The 22,499-nt window shown below is 41.5% G+C and overlaps 1 protein-coding gene across 10 annotated transcripts in view; it reads left to right on the top strand.

Annotated features, from left to right (window-relative positions):
* PTK2 (protein tyrosine kinase 2) overlaps window positions 1–22,327 on the top strand; it is a 195,521-nt gene extending 173,194 nt beyond the window's left edge. For all 10 annotated transcript variants that reach the window (XM_085221741.1, XM_085221740.1, XM_085221742.1 and 7 more), the window contains 9 exons: window positions 1,412–1,498; window positions 2,749–2,886; window positions 3,626–3,757; window positions 11,881–11,943; window positions 15,001–15,040; window positions 15,847–15,950; window positions 19,026–19,181; window positions 20,002–20,082; window positions 21,070–22,327. In XM_085221741.1, the coding sequence (XP_085077867.1) occupies window positions 1,412–1,498; window positions 2,749–2,886; window positions 3,626–3,757; window positions 11,881–11,943; window positions 15,001–15,040; window positions 15,847–15,950; window positions 19,026–19,181; window positions 20,002–20,082; window positions 21,070–21,282 (1,014 nt within the window). In that variant the 3' untranslated portion in view covers window positions 21,283–22,327. The remainder of the gene's footprint in view (window positions 1–1,411; window positions 1,499–2,748; window positions 2,887–3,625; window positions 3,758–11,880; window positions 11,944–15,000; window positions 15,041–15,846; window positions 15,951–19,025; window positions 19,182–20,001; window positions 20,083–21,069) is intronic.
* Window positions 22,328–22,499: the final 172 nt, after the last annotated feature.

Here is a 22,499-nt window from a genome sequence, read left to right as displayed (position 1 = left end):
TTATGCTCCGAAATTACTTTTATCAGTAATTAGTTAGAAACCTCAGATAGAAAAGATCCCACTACAGAGTGATAACAGTTTTCGTGTAGGAATGATAAAATTCTGCAGTTCCAAAGTAATGTGATAGTAGCTTTTAATTGAAAGAGAATGTTGAGGTTTGGGGTTTGTATTGGGTATTGTTTGTCTCTTTGGTTGTTTTTTTTCTTCCTTCTGAAATACACAGAAGTACTCTTCCTCATCAAAAAAGGCAAATGTACCTTTAGCTCTGGAACAGGTTGCCCAAGGAGGTTGTGGATGCCTCATCCCTGGAGGCATTTGAGGCCAGACTGGATGTGGCTCTGGGCAGCCTGGTCTGGTGGTTGGTGACCCTGCACATAGCAGGGGGGTTGGAACTTGATGATCACTGTGGTCCTTTTCAACCATTCTGTGATTATGTGATAGAGGTTAACATCAAGTATAAATAACTGAACGCTTCTAGTTTGAAGATAAAAATTAGTTGTTCTGAGCATCATTTTCCATCACTGCTTCTTTCAGCAGTGTGAAGTTTCTAAACTTACTCTGGCAAAAGGATGGCAGGCCTGTTCAATGCGTGCAGACAAAAAGGCTTCTCTTTTATTGGGCTTTCCTAATTTCTTCTGATTTTTCTCATGTATTCCTGTGATTGCACATCAGCTTTGTTTACTTGCAGAGTATTCTGTTTCTGCTGAAAGTGACAAGAATGATGCTTGGGGAAATAATCTGATAGCTTTTTTTAGCTGTCCTTCCTAATAGGAACAATTTTTTTCATGACTAGGTATAGATTGCAGAACAGACCATGTTCAGAATATGGCCAGAAGCACCTTCCTTTTAAGGCAGCGAATTATATCGGGGTTAATGATCAGAACTGACTTTGGTCCTCAGAATAATGCATGTAAATATTTGTGCTGAACGAAGTTAGATTTGTGTTCAGATTGAAGCACAGTAATTTGCTTTTGGGAACAGTTACAGAGAAACAAATGGCAAAACTTTAAATAATGCAAATTATGAACTTAGAAACAATACTATTTCAACCTGAAAGCCTGATTTAAGACCTCTGGAGTGTTCTTTTTGGAGTTAAGAATAGCACAGAAAAGGCCCCATCATGCAAGCAATCAAATAAGCCCCAGAAATAGACAGAGTGAGTGCTGCTTATTGAAATATCCTGCAAACAATCCAGCTTCTGTTGTTTCCAGATGAAAATGGAGGAAAACTTAATTTTATGTTGTTTTTGTTCTAAATGGTAAATAATGTAGAATGTTTATTTCAGGGATTTATTTATTTCTTTCTTTATTTTAGCTTTTGTGTGTAATGTAAATGTTTGTTTCACCAGAGAATAGTTTTGTGGGTTTAGTTTCTGTTTGAAAAGACTCTTAAAATTTCTTTGTATTTGCAGCCTAGCAGGCCTGGTTACCCCAGCCCAAGGTCCAGTGAAGGGTTTTATCCGAGTCCTCAGCATATGGTACAGCCAAATCACTACCAGGTATTATATTTTAAACTCTGCATGTGGTTATTCAAGTGTGGTGTTTATAACTTAGTTGTAGCTTGTGGGTTTGATTCACTTCTGCTGCTGTTTAGTTTCATTGACTGCTGCTGTTCTTTTCTTCTACATCAGAACAAAATTGAGTTTGGTGAATTGAGCCTAGTAGGTTTCCTCCAGATGGTAATTATTTCCATATCTGATGTAGTGCTCAAATTCCTAAAACTGAAGTGAAGCACATTAGACTTTTTCATATTTACCGAAGGAATGTGGTGCTCCTGTTAGCATTTATCAGATCGTAGAATGTCTGGGGTAAAGACCTTATTTATAGATTATTATCAGAGAATAGAAGCGTTAAGATTGGAAAAGGCTACGAAGGTTATCCAGTCCAACCATCAACCCATCACCACCATGCCCACTAAACCACATCCCTCAGTGCCATATCTACACATTTCTTAATGAATCATAGAATCATAGCATTTGTTCTGTTGAAATGGAGTGTCTTGGGCTGGCTTGGAATTTTTGCTGTGTTACGAAATCACTTGTATTATAGAACAGGCTTGGTGGTGTACTTTCCTTGGATTTATTGATACTGTACTCCTTAATACTTCTCTGAAACAGTTTTATTTTTTTCTGTTGGCTGATAGCCTTCTTTAAGTACACTTAGGTCTATTCAAAGCAACAGCCACATACAACAGACTCAGACAAGATTTTTTTTTTTTTCCACGGAGGTGGGGAGGTTTTAATTTTTTAATCAGAATATTTCAGACTTACTAAAGCTAGTTTGGTTTTTCTGTGGATAATTTTTCAAACTGTGCAGCTAAGCACAGTAATTACATACAGTCTTGTTAAGCAGAACTTAAGCTTGTAATATAGAGTGGGGGGTACATTATTTATGCCTTGTAGGGTGATGTGAGCTGTGTGTATGTAAGTATTCCAAAAGTATCAGTAGAGTTGGTTTTGTTTGACAGAGTACTTTGATCTTCTTGACTACAGAGGTTGAAATATATTTTCTAACATTGCTGTTTGGTTAGGCATCCTCAGATAGCATATGAATTAGAGAAAGATTTTTTGTCACATCTTGGCTTGACTTCCTTCTTCTTTTGTTGCTTCCTGTCCTCCCTCACAGTGACTGCTTGAATTAAGTCACTCATATTTACTCCCTTGAAAAAAAAAAAAAAAAAAAAAAGATTATTAAGTATGGGGGAGCGTAAATCCTACTACTGTAATTTTCTTTTCCTTTATCCCTAAAGGTATCTGGCTACTCTGGTTCTCATGGGATACCAGCCATGGCAGGCAGCATTTATCCTGGGCAAGCTTCTCTCTTGGATCAAACAGATTCCTGGAACCATCGACCTCAGGAAGTATCAGTGTGGCAGCCAAACATGGAGGTATGGTGAACTGATACAGCTGTTGTTGCACTTTGTATATAGTAAATACACTTTTTCAAAATTCCTTAGGTATATATGGAGAATACTATAGGAAAAACAAGTGTGTTTCAGTAGTGTTTTTTAAATTGCCTTCCTGAAGTGGGATGGGAGTCATGACTGAATTCAGTTCTTTAACCAGATCCTGCATATAGCCACAAGGAACATGGAATTATTTCCCCCCTCTAACTTTGCAGTATTTTTTTGTTGTTGTTCTCCTCCAATATTTTCCTTTTTTTTTCATTCCATTTTATCGTTCCACAAAGATTCTGTCTAAATCCATTTGCTCTCTAAACAGAGCTCTAGTCTTTGAACCTCATATGAGAACTTACATGAGATGAGTGCTTAAATGAGAACTAAGACTTACACCATAAATACAGGAGAGCAGATAGGTGTCCACATCTTCAGTTTGCCTCAAGCTACTCTTGGTTGATTTGATCATATATTCTGCCATTACTGCTTGCAGCCATGCTGTTTTTCACGCTCTGTATAGTTTAGTTGAGTGTTGTCATTCCAGGTAGTTCAGCATTCCTGTTTATTCTAGAGGGGCAATTGAAACAACTTAGTTTACTTTATTCAAGCATGACATAATTATTGGCAGAAGCAGGTGACCACTTTGCATGTGTTCAAATTGTTCTAATGTTTACAAATCGCCAGTTGCTGTAAGATTTGTAGGATTGTAATCCTACAAATTGTTTTGTAGGATTCAGGCACTTTGGATGTACGAGGAATGGGGCAGGTTCTACCCACACATCTCATGGAGGAGAGATTAATACGACAGCAACAAGAGATGGAAGAAGATCAACGCTGGCTTGAAAAAGAGGAACGATTCCTGGTAATGCTTTGTTTTGTGGTTACTGTTTGTTTATTCATTCATTCATTCTGATTTTTCTTTAAGTGTTCAGCTAGTAAGTGTGTCCTATGCTACAGATACGGATACCACAGGAGCACAGAATAGGTGAAGTTGACAGGGACCTCTGGATCCATGTGGTCCAATCCCTGCTTGAGTAGGGACACCTACAGAGTGTCCAAGGCCACGTCCAGGTGACTGTTGAAGATCTCCAAGGAGCAGGCTCCACAACCTCGCTTTGCCAGTGCTCAGTTCACTACACAATGTGGGAGTGGTTCCTGATGTTTAGACAGAACCTTCCATTTTGTCTGCATTGTCTCTTGTCTTGACACTGGGCACCACTGAAAAGAACCAAACTCAAACAGCTGATATTTTTCCTGTACAGGTTCATGCTGAGGAGCCTATGAGTCCATGAGCCTCCATGAGCTGGATAGGTGAATGGCAGTGGTGTGGTATGGGTTGTGACATGCATCAGTCACACGTTTGATTTCAAGTATATTTCAAGGAATATTTTGATTTGAAAGCTTTTCTTGTTGTATGTTGTCAGAAGGCATGTTTCTATTAATGCAAGTGTGGTAAGTTTGTTGTGAGAGCTAAGTTTGAGTAATTGCTCAGGTGACTTATTTTTATTTTGGAGACCAATATTTGCTGGTTATGGTTGTCTCACTAAATTTAAAGCCATATTTTAGGGATGTTGAAGCCAGTACATTGAGTCCCTCGAAAGTGAGAATCTATGCTTTATTCTACAGGACGCCAGTGGGAAGGAACGGAGAGCAGATCTTAAATGTAAACAGTGTTACTGAGACCTAATTCTTTGGCAATTGAATTACCTTAGTCTCTTAGGATGTTCATTAGATATGCTCATCCAAACACTTGATGAGCAACCAAGGGTAGGATAAATCTCTATTAGCAGATGGGAGCTGCTGGTAGATGCCTCCATGCCCATTGCGCGTTCTAGCTAAGATCTGTGACAGAGGTAGTATGTCACTTTTGATTAAAAGGCAGTGAAGCTTGCTTTTGGCTTCTTTCTCTGTCAACACTCTTGGAAATTTGTTGCTTACCATTTGATGATGATAGAGAACCAACTGTACCCAGATTGCTTTGTCAAATGTGTTACAAGGGAGAGAAAAGGAAAAACTCCTTGCCTAATTAAGGCATTAGCTTTTCCAGTCCTGAATGGCACCAATTGTTTGTGACTTTCACAAATGTGGATTAAAATATACAAGATTGTCAAGAATTTTTTGAGGGATTAATGTATTGCCGCAGGAGTGCTTCCTCTTGAGAATAAGACATGGCAACTTCAGGTCGTGGCAGTGGGTTGTGTGGGAGCTTTCACCTTTTCTGCAGAATAGGTGATAATTACTTGTAGCACTCAGTGTTCTGCTTTGCTTCAGCCCCAGGACCATCAAGATGTTTAACATCTCCCGGATTGCTGCTTGTTGATTTTTCTTTTGCCCTGAAATAGTGTACTGCTGAACAGACACCATCACTACTACCACCTCCTATTTAAAGGAAATAGAAGGCGCTCATGAGCTTGTGAGCTCGGCAGCTCTGTAGCTTTTTCAGAGCTGGTTTTGGTTGTAAACCCGATGTAAAGGTTAAAGAGTTGGAAAGGGAAAAAGAACAAGTTTGAAAGGGAGTAAGCGTGAAGCTAAGTGGCCAAAATGGAGAATTAGAATTCACTGGAGACTTAAATTCTTGTTTTTTTCACACTAACATTTTCAATATAGAGGCATGGGGGTTATAATTTAATGCATTACAGACTTATACACTGTGTCAGAAGTTGATAGTCACAGGCTATATTTGAACCATAGCATGGTACATCGCCTGGGAAACTTTTAAACGTTTAAACATGGCTATTTCTTGAAAAAGGAACGTGGTTTTCTAGGTTTTGTGCTGAAGAGATCAAGACAGTAGAAGAGTCGTTGTGAGGAAGCAGTCCTGTAGGCCTTGCCCTTCTGAAGAACATCCAGAGATTATACATGAGATTCCAAACATGAGAGTCCAGTCTAGAAGTATTGTATATGTTGTACATATTCGCATTGCTTACCCCATGGTCTCTAGTAAAGAGCTGATATTTCTTCTGACTAGAGAGGGACTTCACTAAAACCTCTCAAAGTTTGAAGGAATAGAGACAACTTATTTTACCAGTGAGTGTTCTGTCCCTCATGCTTTTAGAGAGCGTTCTGTGGGAAGACTAACCTTAAGGTTTTGATGACATTGTTTGGCTGGTGTGGTTCTCCTGTCCCTGCTTTAGGTTTCAGAAGAACATTTTTCCTTTTAGGCATAGAGAGCAATAGAGAGAGAAGTGCCAGATTTAAATTTTTAATTTATGTAACTCTACAGCCTAGTGTTCTTAGTTTAAAGCTGGCTGCTTTCAAAAGCAACTCTATTTACACAGTCCTCAGACTCCTACAGTTTATCTTAAATCCTGTTTCTACTATTGAGACTTGGACTCACAGAGCAGTGACTGCAAATCATTTAATGTGAGATGCTGTGTAATGAGAAGGAAAATCCTTACTGGGATTTCTTTTGGCACAATTTTTGCTAGTGATTGCTCATGATTCAAAATTTATCGCTGTGTTTGCAAAGAATAACTACAACTCATAACATGTTAGGACAAAGATGAACAGCACTGATGCTGTGTTTGCTAGAAGAGACACCTGAGATGAAGAATGAAAAGGCAGTGGCATTGAAATGGAAATGCACAGTCTTCAGAGAGGATGATATCTTGTGGTGGTTTGTCTGAAAACAGTCCTTTGTGAACATTTAAATAGTATGTGAAAGGAGATGGAGATGTTGTTTGCAAGCTGCAGCATTAAATAGAATCCACAGTTCTAAAATTCTGCTGTATAAAGGGAAAATAAACAGATCTCTTTTCATAGGAAGCTCATGAGTGAAAATAAATCTGTTGTGTAAAAACTGAAAAGAAAGTTTTAAATTTAAAGTTGAACCAAATTTATCTGATGGGAAGTGAGAAGAGAGTAGGGGAGTTGGGGGATTTGTTTCAAGGGGGAATTATTTCGGAATTAACTCCCATCCCCTGATACAGAGGAGCCACTGACATGAGTCGGGTAGCTTCATGGCAGTGGTTAAAGCTGCAGCCTTCCATGCCATGTTGGTAAAATTGCTTTGTATATCAGTGCCTCCTGGAAACAGGGTGGAAATCTCTGAATTATTTTTGATGTAGCTGAAGTGAAGAAAAGCGTCGCTGCACTTCCCACTTCATGCAGGTGAACTTAGAAGTTGCTGTCTCTCTGAGGTATATATAGGTGGAGAGGTGAAACTACTGCAGTGCAGTCACATAAGATGATAGAATGGCCAGTGTTGGAAGGGACCTCAAGGATCATGAAGCTCCAACCCCTCTGCCACAGGCAGGGCCACCAACCTCCCCATCTAATACTAGACCAGGCTGCCCAGGGCCCCATCCAACCTGGCCTTGAACACCTCCAGGGATGGGGCATCCCACAACCTCTCTGGGCAGCCTGTTCCAGCACCTCACCACTCTCATAGTAAAGAACTTCCTCCTGACATCTAATCTCAACCTTCCTTCCCCTTCCTTGAGCTTAAAACCATTTCCCCTTGTCCTGTCGCTACCTGCCCAAGTAAACAGTTGATTCCCCTCCTGTTTGCAATCCCCTTTTAAATACTGGAAGGCTGCAATGAGATCACCCCACAGCCTTCTCTTCTCCAGGCTGAACAAGCCCAGCTCCCCCAGCCTGTCTTCATAAGGGAGGTGCTCCAGCCTTCTGATCATCTTAGTGGCCCTCCTCTGGACCCCCTCCAACAGTTTTCTCCAATAATATATCTTGTGTAAGGTATCTTGCTGCTACAATTCTCCAGGTGCTGCAATCCACAAGATTTTCATCATCTTTTATATCCTATGGTGTTTGGTTGATTACCTCATTCGTACAAGAAACACACAGAGCTCTCGTTCTGCACTTTCTCTTGAGTCATTTTGCAATCACAGTGAGTATTTCCACTCCAAAAAGTAAAACTGACAAAGTTTGATTGAAGCTTTACACTCATGTAGTGCAAAGCATGTAGAAGCCAAATGAGCAACCTCCATCCCCAAATGTAGTGCTCTACAATTGCAAATGGACTCTTCACTGCTGACCTTCACAGCTCACTGGAACTGAAATGTTTGGCCTATTACTCCACAGTCTGGCGTGCATCCTGTAGTGCTTGTGCTTAATGTAAAGCATACGCTATGTGTGCACACAGCAAATCAGGACTGAAACATTGAATTACTCTGCTGGGACATGCTGTGTACGTGGTAATTTGCCTGATTTCTCACATGTAGAAGTAATTTAAAAGCAAATCGATGCATTCATTGAGCTAAAATAATTTTTAAAAAGCCCTTTCAGAATGCTTTGATTTTTAAGTTTTGGCAGATATCTGGAACTGGCTGATTCTTCTATTGTTATTTGCCTCTAGGAAAGTATATCTTCTTTATTTTAATATGGAATTTGACCCAAGAGGAGAATCATCCCTAACCATAGCTAGGAAAGCACAGGTGGTGGTGGTGGTGCACAAGAGCCTGTGTAACTGATGGCTGTTAATTTGCTTATCAGGGGTTGTGGGACAAAAACTGTTCAGGATGACCTCTTCAGTTCAGCAGTACAGTGAAGTTGATGATTTTGTTGCTGTAGCTTCTTGCACTGTAGCTGTCTCTGAGTATTTTGCAGAGTGCTTTTCCTCTTTTAGGATGCCTTGATCAACTGCTTCTCTATTTGAATTTAGTTTTCAGCTCAAACCTTTCTGTTGTGGTTGTACTGATGGTATCTGGCATTGCTTCCCATTATATATAATAAAGATGTATGTGCTCATGCCTTTGAGTAACTCCTCAGCAAATAGAGTAGTGTTGTGCTTGGGAATTTATAGCTCTTTCCTGGGATGTTCACAAGAAATAACTTACATAGTTTCCTTATCGTGTTTGGTTTTGTTTTTTTCTGAAATTCCCACATAGCTGTGGTTTAGTATTTGTCTTGTTTTGACACTGAGAACTGCAGCTCAAATCTAATTGATGTGAACTGTTGCTAAAATAAGATTTTAATTTTTAGCCTGAGAAATTCCCACCGAGACGTTACAGTTTGGCATCTCCTCAGAATGCCAAGACATACATGTTCTTTCATTAGTGAGAGACCAGAAATACTGGAAATCTAGATTGTGTTCCAGTTTGTGAATGTATGCATCCCATCTGAAAAGTACTCTTGATGCTTCCAAAGATTTCAGATAGCAGAGTACTTAATAGGAAAAGAACAAAAAATAAAGAGTCCATTTACTTTTCCAGGGCTTTGATTTTCTGCAAGAATTTAATGAAATACAGTTCTTCCCTGAAATGTGGCATTGAACTGAGGAAGCTTGGTACTAAGAATTCACCCACACTCTGCAGTGTAGTGCTAGTGTCAGGAACGAACATTAAATTAATAACTCCTATCCTGACTGCAAAAGGTATATTATTCAATTAAAAATCAATCCACTTAGAAGAGGAAGAGTTGCTATTAAGTTGTAACCAGGTAGTGCTTAAGATCCCTTCCTACCCAGTTTAAAAATATGAGTGTTTGATCTGAGATACCTCCTTTGGTGTAAAATAGTTTAGCAAATGAATAAATTGGAAAATCGTTAACTAATTAATGTTAGAAAGACATTTGGGCCTCTTGTTAGTCATTGGTCACAGACATGTGTTGAGTATTTCTCTTCTTCCTTGTGTTGGGGTTTTGATGGACAGAGGGAGAGAAGTGTTAAGAGAAGTTGGGAGTGGTAGCACTAAAGATTCTGTCTTTACTCCTGCAATGTGGATGTGCAGATCACTGGGATGCAGGTGGGTTGTGGAGCTGTACAAACTGCTCCTGCACCCAAGGGCACTGGGTTTCTTCATTTTCAAATCACATTTTTGGAAATACCCAGACAACATCAGTGCTCTCCATGGCTTTGTTTGTATAAGGGCAGTCCAATAGAATTTTGTTGGGCTAATCTGGTTTGGGTGTATTTTTGGGGGAGTTAATTGCTCAAAGTGCAAGCATCATGAATGACCCCTAGGGCGAATTAATTTTCAGCTATTTCCAAAGACTTTGGACAATTCCTGGCTAGAAATTGAAGTGAAATAAAGACAAATTGTGAATATCAGTGTAATAGAAATTAAGTAAGAATAGCTATTTACTTCAACTAAAACCTACTATGAGTGTCACAACTCACTTGATATCTGTGGAATTGTCTGACGTACCCATATCAAATGAGACTTCAGTAAGAAAAAAAATTATCATGACAATAAAGAAAATAAACTAGAGATTTGTCCAGGTAGGCTTCACTGTGGAATTTGTCACAAATTCTCAGAGAAGCATTGAGCAAATTGCTTGCTTTTGTCTGCATCAGTTCTTCCTGCTTAAGGAGGGGTTAAATGTTTCCTTGTCTGCTTTGGTTTGTCTATTTTTAATCTCCAAGTTCTTTCAGGCAGTGAGTCTGACTGTGCCATGCTTTGTCTGCAGAAGACTGAATGAAAATGTGCAGAATAAGCCCTTCATACAGACTGCTAGAGCTATCTGACTGTTTGTAAAGGCAACAGTATTAGTGTTATTGATCTGCCTACCCTGCTGTTTCTTTAGGATCACTTAGCAGGGTATGTGAATTGGAATTATTCTGTAGTGTTTTTAGAAAGAGGGAAGGAAGGGGATCTTGAGTTGCTTTCAACGAGAAACAAATACATTTGTCCCCCAAAACTGACCCTGGAAGCACATATTTGTGGAGCGAGCTTAGTTACAGTCAATATTTATCTGCATTTCTCTAAACATCTTGTTCTCTGTGTGTGCATACGTTTTATGCATGTATACATTCAGATATATGTCAGAGGCTGTATTTACACTGATATAGAAGTGTGTGCTGCCTGTTGCCTGAATCACAGAATCATTCAGGTTGGAAAAGACTACTAGGATCATCTAGTCAGCCATCAACCCACCCCAGCCCACTAACCGTGGCCCTCAGTGCCACATCTCCACGTTTCTTCAACTCCTCGAGCAATGGTGACTCCACACCTCCCTGCCCAGCCTGTGCCAATGCATTGCCACTCTTCTGCAAAGAAATTTTTCTTAATATTCAACCTGAAGAACATGAACTCCTTGTGTAGTTCCATAGGACAGTACATTAAGTTTGCTTTTCTGTGCTAGAAAAGCACCCTCATTTTGTTCGGCTTGTGTCTTCAGGTCAGCACGAACCTTTATTTCGCATCAGCTCTTCCTTTTTCTTCCTACATAACAATTACTGTCCTTGAAGAATAAATACAATACACCTGGTATTGGTGGGAAGTGAGATAGATGGGTGGTGTCTCCAAGAAAAAGTTGGAGTGGTCTTAGTTTTCCATTTTAAAACAATCAAGCCCCAAATTTCTCTCTGTCACTTAAAGCAAATAGAACACAAACTCATTTACTTGTCACTTTTATCAGGATAGTTGTGCGTCTGGGCATCTACATTAGCTTTCTCTAGCCATGCAGTGTGTGCAGAACTCTGTCACTGGGCCCCCTATGCGGTCTTCCAGAGGGAGCCAAGTACATAGAAGCCTTCCGAGCAGGAAGCAGGAATTAACTCACAGCATTTCTCATCCTGTGGTTGAAATTTTGCTGCTGGGAGGAGAACAGTTGTTTAAAAAAACAACTTTTGTTGCCTTTGATAAAATAGAAGATGCCAAGTTTTCCAGTGTTGTGTTAGGGAAATGGTACTGGCAATATTTATAAATAGCATTTTTCACTCGTGTGCTGAGAATGGATGGCCGAGCAGTCTGGGAGTCTGCTGGGAGCTTTGAGGAGCTGTTGTTCCAAAAACACACCGAATGCAGCAACGTTTGTGCTTGGCAGTGTTCATCTTTCAATAGCCTTGTCTTTGAGATGTTTTGTGCCTAGGTTGTGTGAATCTGTAAGCAGAGAACGGGGTGAAATTGTGCCCAGAGAAGCTGTGGGTGCCCCATCCTTGGAGGTGTTGAAGGCCAGGTTGGATGGGGTGCTGGGCAACCTGACCTGGTGGGTGGCAACTAGCCTATGGCAGGGGCTTGGAGCTCAGTGATCCCTAACATCCCCTCCAACCTAAGCCATTCTAAGATCCTATGATTTGTGTTTCAGAAACCTGATGTACGGCTCTCCAGAGGCAGCATCGAACGGGAGGATGGAGGTCTCCAGGGCCCAGTGAGTATCGTTTGGATCCTTTCATCTCCTTGCCCCATTTCCAGCATCATGGTAGAGCGTGCTGTCTTTTATTACAGGAGATGATTTAAAGTTTTTGCTAAATGTTTCCACTGTCATTACATGGCTCTGCAACTTTTCAAGGAGCTCAGCTTCTGTGGGAACAGCAGAACAGTGGCAGACTTATGTCATGCAGCACTTGGATGGATTTGGGGTTTGCTTTTTTTTTTCTTTCCCCGTTGAAACAATACTGCAGTGTTTCTGCAAATATGTTGCAATTATTTTTGAATGTGCCTGTAATGTATGGTTCGGCCTTTTATTTAAAAATGCTTTTTGAAACTTCTGTCAACAGGAAGCGGGGTTAAAATAACTTCTGCAGTTGCTTAAATATCTGAAGGGTTCTCTTACAAAGAATGTAAATGTTACTGTTGTGTTACTCAGAACTCTGTTTAGGGTAAATGATCCGCAGTGAAACAAATGGAATAACCCCCACAGCCATTCCTTTGTTGTCAGACAACAGCTGCAGCACTCATTCTTACTGCCATAACTGCTGCCTGTTTGAATAAAAACATCTCTCCAATTGTTTAATTGCCATTGGAAACTCTGAATCATACCAATAGAAAAGGGGGTCAGGCTGGGGAACCGTTAAGGGCAGAAAATCAGTGCTTCATCCAGTGACGGTCTCCAGGGATGACCTTCAAAGCTTTTCTTGGAAGTTGATGTCTTAAATTCGCTTTCCTTGTTCATCTGGGCTGTAATTCTGCTTGACTTCAGTATTTTTTCACTACTGGAGAGTTTAGGGACTCTTCTTGCATTTGCAAAGTAAAGTCACGAATCACACGCTGCAATACAGTCTCTGGGAGTTGGTTACTCATGTTTGGAAGCTGCTAAGATTTTTTCCATGAATCTGGAGCAGACTGTCAGTTACCGCTAGGTCTTTACTACTATTACATCTTACTATAAGAATGAGTGAAGTGTTACTGCTTTTTGTGCTACTCAGGTGAGTGCTGCAAGAATAACTTGAGGTCATGTCAGAGGTTTGATGTAGGAGGCAGCGAGCTCCAAGTTTTCTTTGCCTGGGATTAGAGTAAAAACCTGCATCCCAGACTGCTTCTAGGGGATGTCCTGTATTCCCAGATGAGGTAGGACTCACCCCACTTGAACAAGAAGACTGTTGATAGAATGAGTTGCAGGAGAGACTCTTAATTCAGTTACAGAATTTGCGTTTGATTTTTTTAATTCTTAATGCATTTGAAATGTAACTGTTGAGTTTATTTGCAGTTGGAAATGCCATTGCTTAGAATATCCTGAGTTGGAAGGGATTTACAAGGATCAAGTCCAACTCATGACTCCACATGGGGCAGCCTAAGAAGTAAACCTGTGAGTCAATCTCAGTTCTGCATTGAGAGATGAGAAATAAAAAGCAGTGTATAACTTTGCTTGCATTCTTTCAACAGTCTTTCATTCTGGATGTAAACATTTTTTTTTTTCAGTGGAACTAAGCCTCCTTCCTCTCGCCCCATCTCTTCTCCCTAGGGTTCTCAGGTTTTGAATAGCTATGTTAGCAACACGTGCAAGGTTAATGGTGGTAGGGCAGTGTGTGAGATGGTGGCCAGAGAGACGTGAGAACAGCAGAAGAGTGTCAGGACTTGGAGCTTTGAGTATCCTGCTACCAAACTTGTAAGAATTCCTTAGTGTCTTTCTCCAGAACTCTCCCTGTGCAGTACGTTCTTCTGTGAGCCCACATGCTGGAAGTTTTGCCTCTTGCTACAGTTTTCTATATAGATAGAACTGAGCTTGACATGGAGTTAGAGTTGGGACTTGCAGTTCACGCAGTTACAAATTGACAAAGTTTTGAGCAGCTGAAAACAGCTTCATAAAGTGCTAGGTAAACCTAATCACAGCAGCCTTGTCAAATCTTCTGTAGTTTTGAAAGAGGAACATTAATTTCTAAAAAAGTCCAGCTGAGACTTTGAATAAATGCTGAACTACAATTGTGAATATCCTTTGGGTTTGTTACTGAAGAGGTGAGCCAGGGATAGAGAATGTCCTACTGATATTCCAGTTTGAGTAACTGAAAATAGAATAAGGTTCAAAAAGACGTGCTTAAAAGGTCAGAAAGTAAAGTGAATTACTTAACGCTCTCAGACAGTGATTGTGACAGTATTCTCCAGAGCTAAGTCAAGCCAAAACAGTTGCTGTGTTCTCATACCGTTAACAGTGAACTGTTAAATTTTTGGAAAATCATCTTTAATGTGTTGAAGAAGCGGCTTCTTTAGGTCCTGGTGGAAGGAAGTACTTTGACTTTGCAGAAAATTGTCTTTATTTAAAAATTGCCTTTTTGAGACGTCTTGCCATGATGCATAGGAAATTCTAACTGCCTTCAGTGCTTTGCTTTCTAATGGAAACTCCATTATACAGATACACATGCATGATGAAATGTGACTGTTGTAACTTTATTTTTGTGACATGACAAATTTTGCATAAGGTATTCGTTTGGTCGTGACTAGATTTTCATTTTTCTTGGCGTGAAGGTGGTATAAATGTAATTACCAAAGAAAGTCATTTGAATCTAGCATTAAGCATTTCCAGATGAATAAGCAAATTGACCATGACTAAGAGCTTCACAGCTCAGAAGCTTGTTACCATTATTGATGCTATTCAGCCGTGCAGAAATACCTTAGACTTCTAATTGCTGCTCTCCAGTTCCTTCATCAGCACTGTGACTTCTGCAGTTTGATCTCTGAATAAAGAAGAAAAACTGCTATGAATGTGCCAGCGTGTTTGAGTAACAGTGAAGGATAAAGTGTTACGTGCACTGTCATGAGCTGTCATGGGCAATACAAAAGAAGTGAAAATATTTTCCTTACTGTATAATTAATACTGTATAATAACTGTATATAACTGCAGTTAGGATTCATAGGTAGTGATGGTGAATAGGGAAGTATTTTTAACTGTTGAGAAATGTGCTGAGATCTGCCATTTTTCAGTGGGTAAGAATTTGTTAGCAAAATTGTGAGCACTGTAGTAACTGCTATGAATATATATTTTATCTTCCAGGCTGGTAACCAGCACATATATCAGCCTGTGGGTAAACCAGGTAAGCACGAAGTTCATATAATGTGATCTTGAATCCTTGGTTACACGTCTTTGAGCACTAATAGTGAGCAAATGCCAGGATTTCCAAACAAGGGGGGGTAGTTTCGGTTATGGATAACTGCACAAAGGTGTTATGGTACTGAAATTCCCCATGCAATCCCCAGAGATTAGTCAGCAAATCCAAGGAAGTGTTTCAACAGTCAGGAACTGTCTAGACGAGGCTGAATCACTTTGTAGGACTCCATTGTGCATGGAGTTCTGACATGCAAAACACAGATTGAGACTGAAACCTCAGGTGTCTAAGTGAGTCACAGCTGGGATTTCAGCCAGGAAGCATCATAGGATATCCCAAGTTGGAAGGGACCGATAAAGATCATCAAATCCAACTCCTGGCACCACACAGGACCACCCAAAAATCGGATCATGTGTCTGAGAGCATTGTCCAAACACTCCTTGAACTCTGGCAGCATGTGGGGCATTCACTGTGGTGCAGAGTGGTACAAAGCTCCTCTAGGTCTAGGCTGGGCGTACTGAGTTAGTAGGACTGAGCAGTAATCTCACTAAGAGATTTTCAAATTATCTTGCTAAAACTTATTGATGGATGAGTTCATAGCACCTTTTTGTCTCTGCTTTTCCTGAGTAGAAACAATTAAAGCATAGCTCGTGCTTTAGTGGTTTTTCTGTACGACACATCTCCTCTACCATTACAGTAAAGCAGGCATAGCCTTTGTAATGTTGACAGACCGCAGTGATTTGTGTACATGTGATATATTGGTGCTCTAACATGCCACTTGTTTTGTTAACCAGATCATGCAGCTCCACCAAAGAAGCCCCCTCGCCCTGGAGCCCCCCACTTGGGCAGCCTCGCGAGCCTGAACAGCCCTGTGGACAGCTACAATGAAGGTGTGAAGGTACGGTGCTCAGTGACACAAAACACATTTCAGGAAATAAAACATTACCCTGTAGAGATAGTTCAGCTCAAATAGAGACCACAGAAAGCAGAAGTGACTGAACTTCCCAAGTAAACGTTGTGGTACAGACATGCGGTGGGAATTGGGAAATTGACTGCTCTGCCCGTGTCCTCCGTGACTGATTCAGCATGTTCTCACCCAGAACTTTCTCAGGCAAGCTTATTGTAGTTTGAGGAGCATATGATGTCTCTCACATAGTTCTGCTCAGAGTAAGGAGCACAGAGAACACTCAAGATCCCCATACTCAGAAAACTGCTATTGCAGCACCTAGACTCCTAAAGCCCTAACTGGCTTGTAGGGAGCAAGAACAGAGGAAAAACACTTTCTGACCCTAACAGGCTTTCTGATTTGTTGTCTCATCTCCAGTAAATAGGCAATAAATTCAGAAATTAATCTTCAGCGAGTTCTCTATTAGAGAGGTTGCAGGGTGCTGTGAAGCTGTGTCTGCTGTTACAGCTGGTGTCAATGGAACTTGTCCTTATTGTGCCAGTCACTTTTAAAGTGATGCACCCAGGTTTTGTTCCCTGCCTTTGGGATTCTTTTACTGTTCTCATCTTCAGGAGATAGAAATATGAGTGACCTCAGGGCCTCCTGAGTGGAATCACAGAAGCTGTTTCTGTCATTAGCTGTTTTTAGCAGGTAGATATAGTAGTGGTTGGGGTTTCTCTGCCAGTAGTACTCTTAACAGAAGCGCAGCTGATACATACATATAGCAGTTCTGTTGCCTGTAACAAAGAACTGGATTCCACATCATGGTAGGAACAGATACAGTGGTAGGTGACACTTAGTTTAGGTGATTTAAGAAAATACAGACAGTGTCCAGGTCATCTGGCCATGAAGTTCACAACTTGCCATCACAGCTGTGTGTTCAGCACAGATCAGTCCTTCAGCCACTGCCTGTCTCAGTCGTGCTCTCTTTTTTCGGAGATCATCTGAGTAGTTAAGAATCAGCACTGGCAAGTTCAAGTAGGATTATTTATTGCAAACCAGTGCCAGTGCATTTCAAGCTGCCAAGCCTCAGATAATATGAAAAAGCAGCAACAGATGTGTTACTGAATGTGGCTACTCTAAAAAATTTCCATTCTAACTACTGGTATTATAACATGAAGATGTTTTCTGAGATACATCCTTTTGACAACAAACAAACCTGAGCAACCAAAGTCATCAGTGTGAGCAAGATTTATGTACTAAATAATTTCTTGGGAAGTGGAAAAGAAGTTCTGATTTTGTCCTGCTTTTCTGTCAAGAATTTTCTGAAATTGGATGGTCTTATGCCCTGTCAACAAAACAGCTCATTAATTCTTAATAGGTTGTAGTTTTGTTAGTGTCTGCAGACTAACTGAAGATGCTTCTGGGGTTCATTTCAGACTTCATTCTCTCTTTTCTGGGAGAAAAATGCCCTCAGGGCACCAAGAAGAAGGTAGTGCAGTGTTACCTTCTGAGGCCAAGGCAGCCAGCCCACACAAAGAAAACCCTGAAATGAAAGCTTGCAATAACGTTGATGTTAGGTGTAAGAACAGGTGGACATTGATTATTAAGAACTGCAGATGTCCATACTCTGAAATTTTGGGGACTGGCCATAGGAATTTATTAGGTTGAATAGAATGCATCTAGTGTGGGTTCTTAGTAGCTCTTAACCATGGGTGTGGCTGGTCATCAACTGCAAGGGCTGCACAGTTACACGACTTCATATTTCCTATTGTGACAGATCCCTAATGTTGTATAGGGAGCAGAGTTTCACAGGACACCTTCCCCACTGTTGCAGAGGCCCTTTGCTCCACTCACCCCTTTGCTCCTTGCCAGACTGGCTTGCTCCTGTCAAGCTTTGCATGATCTCTTCCCCATGTGTTCAGTAAAACGTTAGCATGGGTGCATGGCAAACACTTCCACTTCTACGCGGGTGCACAGCAGTTGTCAGCACATGGTGCTTCTGTTACAAATGGACCATGAGCTAACCCGAATGACTGTGGATGCCGTTGAGGATGCATTTTTGTTGCAGGCTTTTTAACTGGTCTCTTATTGCTACACATGTTTTGGTTTGTTGTTTTGTGGTTGTTTTTTTTCCTGCTGAGTTTTATTAATATTGTTTTTCTTTTTTCCCTTCTTTTGGTAAATTTCTTTAACCTTCCCCCACATTCTGCTCAACAATAGCCATGGAGGGTAAGCAGTGCGTGAGCGTGTGTACGCGCCCTATTCCAAAATGTCTTTGCATGCGACTTTGCGAGATACTCTCCTAACTTCCTGATTGCTGAAACCAATTAGAATCACGGCCCTTCCCTGCTGATTGCAGCAATTGCAATGTTCCTTCTCCTAAGGTATTTTCCAATCAGTGTGACAGACTGAATCTCTGTAACATTTGTCAGTAACCAATCAGTGAAATGCAAAAAATGGGAAACTAAGCACCAAATCCTGCACTCTTTCCTTAGACAGAGTCTCATCCAAGTACTTTATGGTTTCATCTTGTAGAGTCTCGACTGCTTCCAGTGAAGTGTCTCTGTAGCAGGGACCAATTGTGGGAACCAGTGGTTACTGCATCTGTGGGGCTGCGATGCTGTGAGCCCAGCCCGGATCTGTAGGGCCACTGTGTGACCAATAAGAAGGAAATGGGCAATTTCTTAATCCTCCTCTCCCCCAAGTGATTGCTTGGGCATGACATGCAGTGGTAGTGGAGAAAGCAACTTCCTGGAAAAAGGGAAATGACACCCAGTTGTCTTGCAAGGAATTTGTCCATCAGTAGTGAACCACTTCGATACGACAAGTATTCCATACTCCTTTCTCAACTTTTCTTTGTTATGGGAGTTGCACTGGGAGCTCTTCAGAGAATTTTTGGTAGACTCTTCAGAGTCATTCAGAAATCAGGCTGTCAGGAAGCCTGAAGGAAACTTCCTTCAGACCCATGAGCAAATGTGCTTAGCGGGCTTGGGGTGGCTGGTCCTGGTGATCTCTGCAGGCTGGGAGGTTGCTGAGCCCCATCTGCTGGGCACAGGAGGCTCAACAATCTGTCTCTGGTTCCAGATCAAGCCGCAGGAAATCAGCCCTCCTCCTACGGCCAACCTGGACCGCTCCAATGACAAAGTCTATGAGAATGTAACCGGGCTGGTGAAAGCTGTCATAGAGATGTCCAGTAAAATACAGCCAGCTCCGCCAGAGGAGTATGTGCCCATGGTAAAGGTAAGGATGCCATTTTGAACATGGTTTCATTTTTCTCATGAACAACAAAGTTCTTGTTAACAGGGAGTTGTGCAACTTTGCTGCATTTTGCTTATAAAAGGAACTTTTATAACCCACCCTTTGGCATTCTGTTTTGATGCTGTGAAATAAGGAATTGTGGGTGGGTTCCCTCACTACCTGAAGGACATTGAGGCCCTGGAGTGTGTCCAGAGAACGGCAGCGAAGCTGTGAGGGATCTGGAGCACAAGTCCTAGGGGGAGCGGCTGAGGGAACTGGGATTGTTTAGTCTGGAGAAGAGGAGATTTGGGGAAGACATTATTGCTCCCTACAACTGCCTGACAGGAGGCTGTGGTGAGATGAAGATCAGCCTCTTCTAGGTCACGGGGATAGGACAAGAAGTAAGAGTTAAGTTGTGCCAGGAGAGGTTCGGGTTGAGTATTAGGAAAAATGCCTTCTCAGAAAGAGTGGTAATACATTGGAACAGGCTGCCCAGGGAGGTGGTGGAGTCACCATCCCTAGAGGTGTTCAAGAAACGTGGAGATGTGGCACTGAGGGACACAGTGAACATGGTGGTGATGGGTCAATGTTTGGACTAGATGATCTTAGTAGTCTTTTCCAGCCTTCGTGATTGTGTGATTCAAAGTCACTCAGCAACGTTGCTTTAACTCCATTCATCCCAAGTTTTTATTAGTTCAGAATGCTTACATGGTCTGATGTATGTCATCAGTGTATGCGAGAGGGGCGACTGAAACAAAGCCGAGATGTCCTGTTGGGTTGTCCTGTGTCTGTAATTTCCTTACTTATTCATTTTTCTCCTTAGGAGGTTGGCTTGGCACTGAGAACCTTGCTAGCAACGGTGGATGAGTCGCTGCCAGTGCTTCCTGCAAGCACCCACAGAGAGGTAGGCAGAGCCCCACTCATCCTCTGCAGTTTGAGCTGGCCTCAGCCAGGTGGATGTGTTCAGGCTCTCTCTTCTTTGCACACATATATTTGTATTCAGTAAGCACTGTGAACTCTTGGATTATAATTCCTGATTAATTTAATGTCGTTAGAATCTAATTGCTGTGTGGATCCTGCTTTGGCAGGGGGGTTGGTCTCAATGATCTCTAGAGGTCCCTTCCAACCCCTACAATTCTGTGATTCTGTGGATGTAGGTTTTTGTTGCCTCAAGTCAAGATGCTCAGACTGGATGAGGGAGCATACAATGTGTACATATCAGAATTTTAAATAAAAACTGTCAGTAGTACTTACACGAACACAGTGTTGTAATGTAGGGAGACCATCTGGGTGTTAGTACAACTCCAGTTTTCCATGAAATACATCTTGCACACAAAGTCATTAAATGCGTGGGTAATTGAGCATGTTGTGGTGCAGCTGAATGAGAAAATAACTTGTAGTAACCTCATTTGGAATGAGAAATGACTGGGATCTTTCAGAGTAGTTCTCAAGAGTTGGGAATAAACCTGTTTTCCTCCAAAGTCTTGAATGAATGTAATAATGAGAAGGCCAGAGAATTATTAAGTGCTGTCTTAGAGAATCATACTACCTTCAGCTGTATTGCTCTATTAATAACCTGTACCTGCTTTAATTCTAATAATAGTGATGGCAGTAAAGGTGATGGTAATAGGAACCTGGAAACCCAGCACAAGATGTTAACAGTTAAACTTGAGTTAAAACTTGGTGATGTGGTATGGTTGGCGACAGGAGGCTCTGTAGCTACCAAGGCAGCTTTTGGTGTCTGAGTACGAAGTGTCAGCAGCCCCATGTGCTGACTCCAGCTTGAAGGCAAACTCTCAGGTTGTTCAGGTTTCATGGAGGTGATGTTCTTCCTTGGGGAGGGCAGACAGTGCTACCAACCTGTGTGGCTGACCCGCTCTTGTTGTTCCAGATTGAGATGGCCCAGAAACTGCTGAACTCTGACCTGGCTGAGCTCATTAACAAGATGAAGCTGGCCCAGCAGTATGTCATGACCAGCCTGCAGCAGGAGTACAAGAAGCAAATGCTGACAGCCGCTCACGCTCTGGCAGTGGATGCCAAGAACTTACTGGATGTCATCGATCAAGCCAGACTGAAAATGATCAGCCAGTCGAGGCCACACTAAGCACCAAGGGAAGAATTTCATCTGTCTGTTATAGAATTCTGCTTGCGAAAGGATTAGTTCACCTTCCACCAGCAGTGAGGATTAACCCAGTGTGGTCCTGGCTTTCCAGCGCCTCTTGCTTCAGCAGCCCTGACTGACAGCTGTTGGTTCTCTCCCATTACAAAAGGTTAACCACGTTTTTTTTCTCACAAAGCCAAGCTGGCCTGGGATTCAGAAAGCGGCATTATCACCAGATGAAGTTTGTACAGAAGTCCTTGGGAAATGACGGCTTTGGAGCAGCGCGGTTCGTTCCATCGCATCGGCCGTGCTCAGCCCAGAGCTGGGGTGGAGTTTTGGAGCCGGAACTGTTGGAGCAGCAGAGCGGAGCGAGATATTGTGAAGAATTCTGGGAAACCTCAGGGCTGAGAATTCTTGCCCACAGTATATGAACTATCTAGACTGGAATTTTTTTTATTAGAACACTTACGTCGCAATATGCTAATCACAATTTACAGAGAAAGGAAATAAAAAGCTATATTTTCAAGACGTCAGTCATTTCGAGACAAACTAAAGCCCTCTTCATCTTCCTGCCTTTTACTTTCATGTGAATGTGTGATGCCTTTGGTTGGAACTAGCTGTAGGACACAACGGAAAACTCTATTCTTTTTCACCAGAATAACGTGCCAGTTCTTTTGTAGCAATGTTGTTTTCCTTGGAAGCGAAAATGCTGCTTTGTACCAGAGCAACTCAGAGCTGCACTTAAGAGGAGTCCTGTAACCATTCATGTCCCCCGTTTTTATATAATTTATAAAGACAGATTAAAGCCATGTTGAATATTTCAAACCCCCTGTAGTTAACTAACCCATCCTTTTGTCTGTCTTGCCTGGGAGGAGTTACAGTAGAGCAGTGTAATTAGATTTTCCTTGGTTTTCCAATTATGCCATCTGTTCTGTTAAAATAAAAACCACACTCCCTTTTTGCTGTTGAGGGATATAAATTATTCTCAGGAAGAATATAATGAACTGTACAGTTACTTTGACCTATTAAAAAGGTGTTACCAGTGAAATTCTGGCTGTATTTTTGTGTACACACACTGCAGAAGACATGGTGAGTCCTGCTTTACCTGTTACTGTCAAGAATTCACTTGAGGAGCAGCAGTGAGCATCCAAGAAGAAATCCAAGATAAGTCATCTTCAGAAAGCAGTTTCCTCTTAATTATAGAGTGCAGGTACTGTTAC

This window comes from Meleagris gallopavo, chromosome 3 (genome assembly GCF_905368555.1).
Source record: "Meleagris gallopavo chromosome 3, MGAL_WU_HG_1.1, whole genome shotgun sequence".
NCBI lineage: Eukaryota > Metazoa > Chordata > Aves > Galliformes > Phasianidae > Meleagris > Meleagris gallopavo.
This window is presented reverse-complemented; position numbering and strand designations above follow the sequence as displayed.